This window comes from Mandrillus leucophaeus, unplaced genomic scaffold (genome assembly GCF_000951045.1).
Source record: "Mandrillus leucophaeus isolate KB7577 unplaced genomic scaffold, Mleu.le_1.0 Scaffold17, whole genome shotgun sequence".
Classification (NCBI taxonomy): domain Eukaryota; kingdom Metazoa; phylum Chordata; class Mammalia; order Primates; family Cercopithecidae; genus Mandrillus; species Mandrillus leucophaeus.
In genome coordinates, this window is record NW_012101698.1 from 5,887,479 (window position 1) to 5,889,131 (window position 1,653).

Below are 1,653 nucleotides of genomic sequence, written 5' to 3' on the forward strand. Positions count from 1 at the left end.
TTAGTAGAGACGGGGTTTCACCGTGTTAGCCAGGATGGTCTCGATCTCCTGACCTCGTGATCCGCCCACCTCGGCCTCCCAAAGTGCTGGGATTATAGGTTTAAGCCACCACGCCTGGCCAACTCAAGTCTTAATTACCAAAGCAGCAGGCAAACCTGGCAGAGGACCAGATACAGAACTGAATATAACAGTCTCAGGGACAGGCAAAACAGTAAACGGAAGACACTTGCTTACCTGTTTGGATCCCTGTTTCTTGCTCTAACTGATGGTAGAGTTTGTTTGAGTAGTCTGCCATCTTCTGCTCAATGGTCAAGTGCCTGGCGGTGCTCAGGATGCCAGCACAGAACCTCGTAGAGCCAGCAGCCAGCCTGCAGGATGGATGCAAAATGCTATTAGGTACATTGACGTATCTGTGAATACAAGGTCAAAGTTTCTCATTATAGTACTGTTTCTAATACCAAAAGATGGAAACAAGCTGGGCACAGTGGCTCACACTTACAATCCCAGCACTTTGGGAGGCCAAAGTAGGAGGACTGAGGACTGCTTGAGGACAGGGGTTTAAGATCAGCCTGGTCAACACAGGGAGACTCCATCTCTACCAACAACAACAAAATTAGCCAGGCATGGTAGCACATGCCTGCAGTCCCAACTACTTGGAAGGCTAAGGCCAGAGGAGCCCTTGAGTTCAGAAGGTAGAGGCTGCAGTGAGGTATGATCACACCACTGCACTCCAGCTTGGGCAACAAGGTGAGAAAAATGTTCACTGACATGGGACAGATTTAAAATTTTGGATAGTTTAGGCCAGGCACAGTGGCTCATGCCTGTAATCCCAGCACTTTGAGGGGCTGAGGTACGAGGATCACTTGAGGCCAGGAGTTGAAGACTGGCCTGGGCAACATAACCAGACCGTGTCTCTACCAAAAAAATAAAAAATAAATAAAAATAAATAAATAAAAATAAAGGCCAGGTGCGGTGGCTCACGCCTGTAATTCCAGCACTTTGGGATGCCGAGGTGGGTGGATCACAAGGTCAGGAGATTGAGATCATCTTGGCTAACGTGGTAAAACCCTGTCTCTACGAAAAATACAAAAAATTAGCTGGACATGGTGGCGGGCACCTATAGTCCCAGCTACTCGGGAGGCTGAGGCAGGAGAATGGCGTGAACCCGGGAGGTGGAGCTTGCAGTGAGTCAAGACTGCGCCACTGCGCTCCAGCCTGGGCGACAGAGCGAGACTCCGCCTCAAAAAAAAATAAATAAAAGTTAAAAAAAAATAATAAATAAAAGTTAGCCAGGCTACCTGGGAGGCTGTGGCAGGAAGATCCTTTGATCCCAAAAGTTTGCACCTGCATTGAGCTAGGATTGTGCCACTGCACTTCAGACTAAGCAACAGAGCAAGACTCCATCTCTAAAATAAAATAAAATTTTGGAATTCATCTGTACAATGGAATACTACGCAGCTACAAAAAAAAGAATGAAAAGGTCTTTATGTACCAACATGGAACAATCATAATGAAAAAGCAAGGTGAAGAACAGTGTGTAAGGTATGCTCCCACTTATATAAAAAAGGGAAAGAATATAATAAACGAATACCCATACACACACACACAAACCTACCAACACATAATTGCTTATAGAAGTAGAGAATGTAACTA

At 45.8% G+C, this 1,653-nt stretch overlaps 2 protein-coding genes across 2 annotated transcripts in view; both read right to left on the minus strand.

The window, feature by feature from the left end:
• Window positions 1–1,653, minus strand: part of LOC105537226 — a 107,025-nt gene that overhangs the window by 51,946 nt on the left and 53,426 nt on the right. The gene's annotated exons all lie outside the window — the stretch shown is intronic.
• The window catches only part of PDPR (pyruvate dehydrogenase phosphatase regulatory subunit), a 40,673-nt gene that overhangs the window by 33,281 nt on the left and 5,739 nt on the right, over window positions 1–1,653 (minus strand). The window contains exon 2 of the mRNA XM_011976784.1: window positions 235–368. Within this exon, the coding sequence (XP_011832174.1) occupies window positions 235–368 (134 nt within the window). The remainder of the gene's footprint in view (window positions 1–234; window positions 369–1,653) is intronic.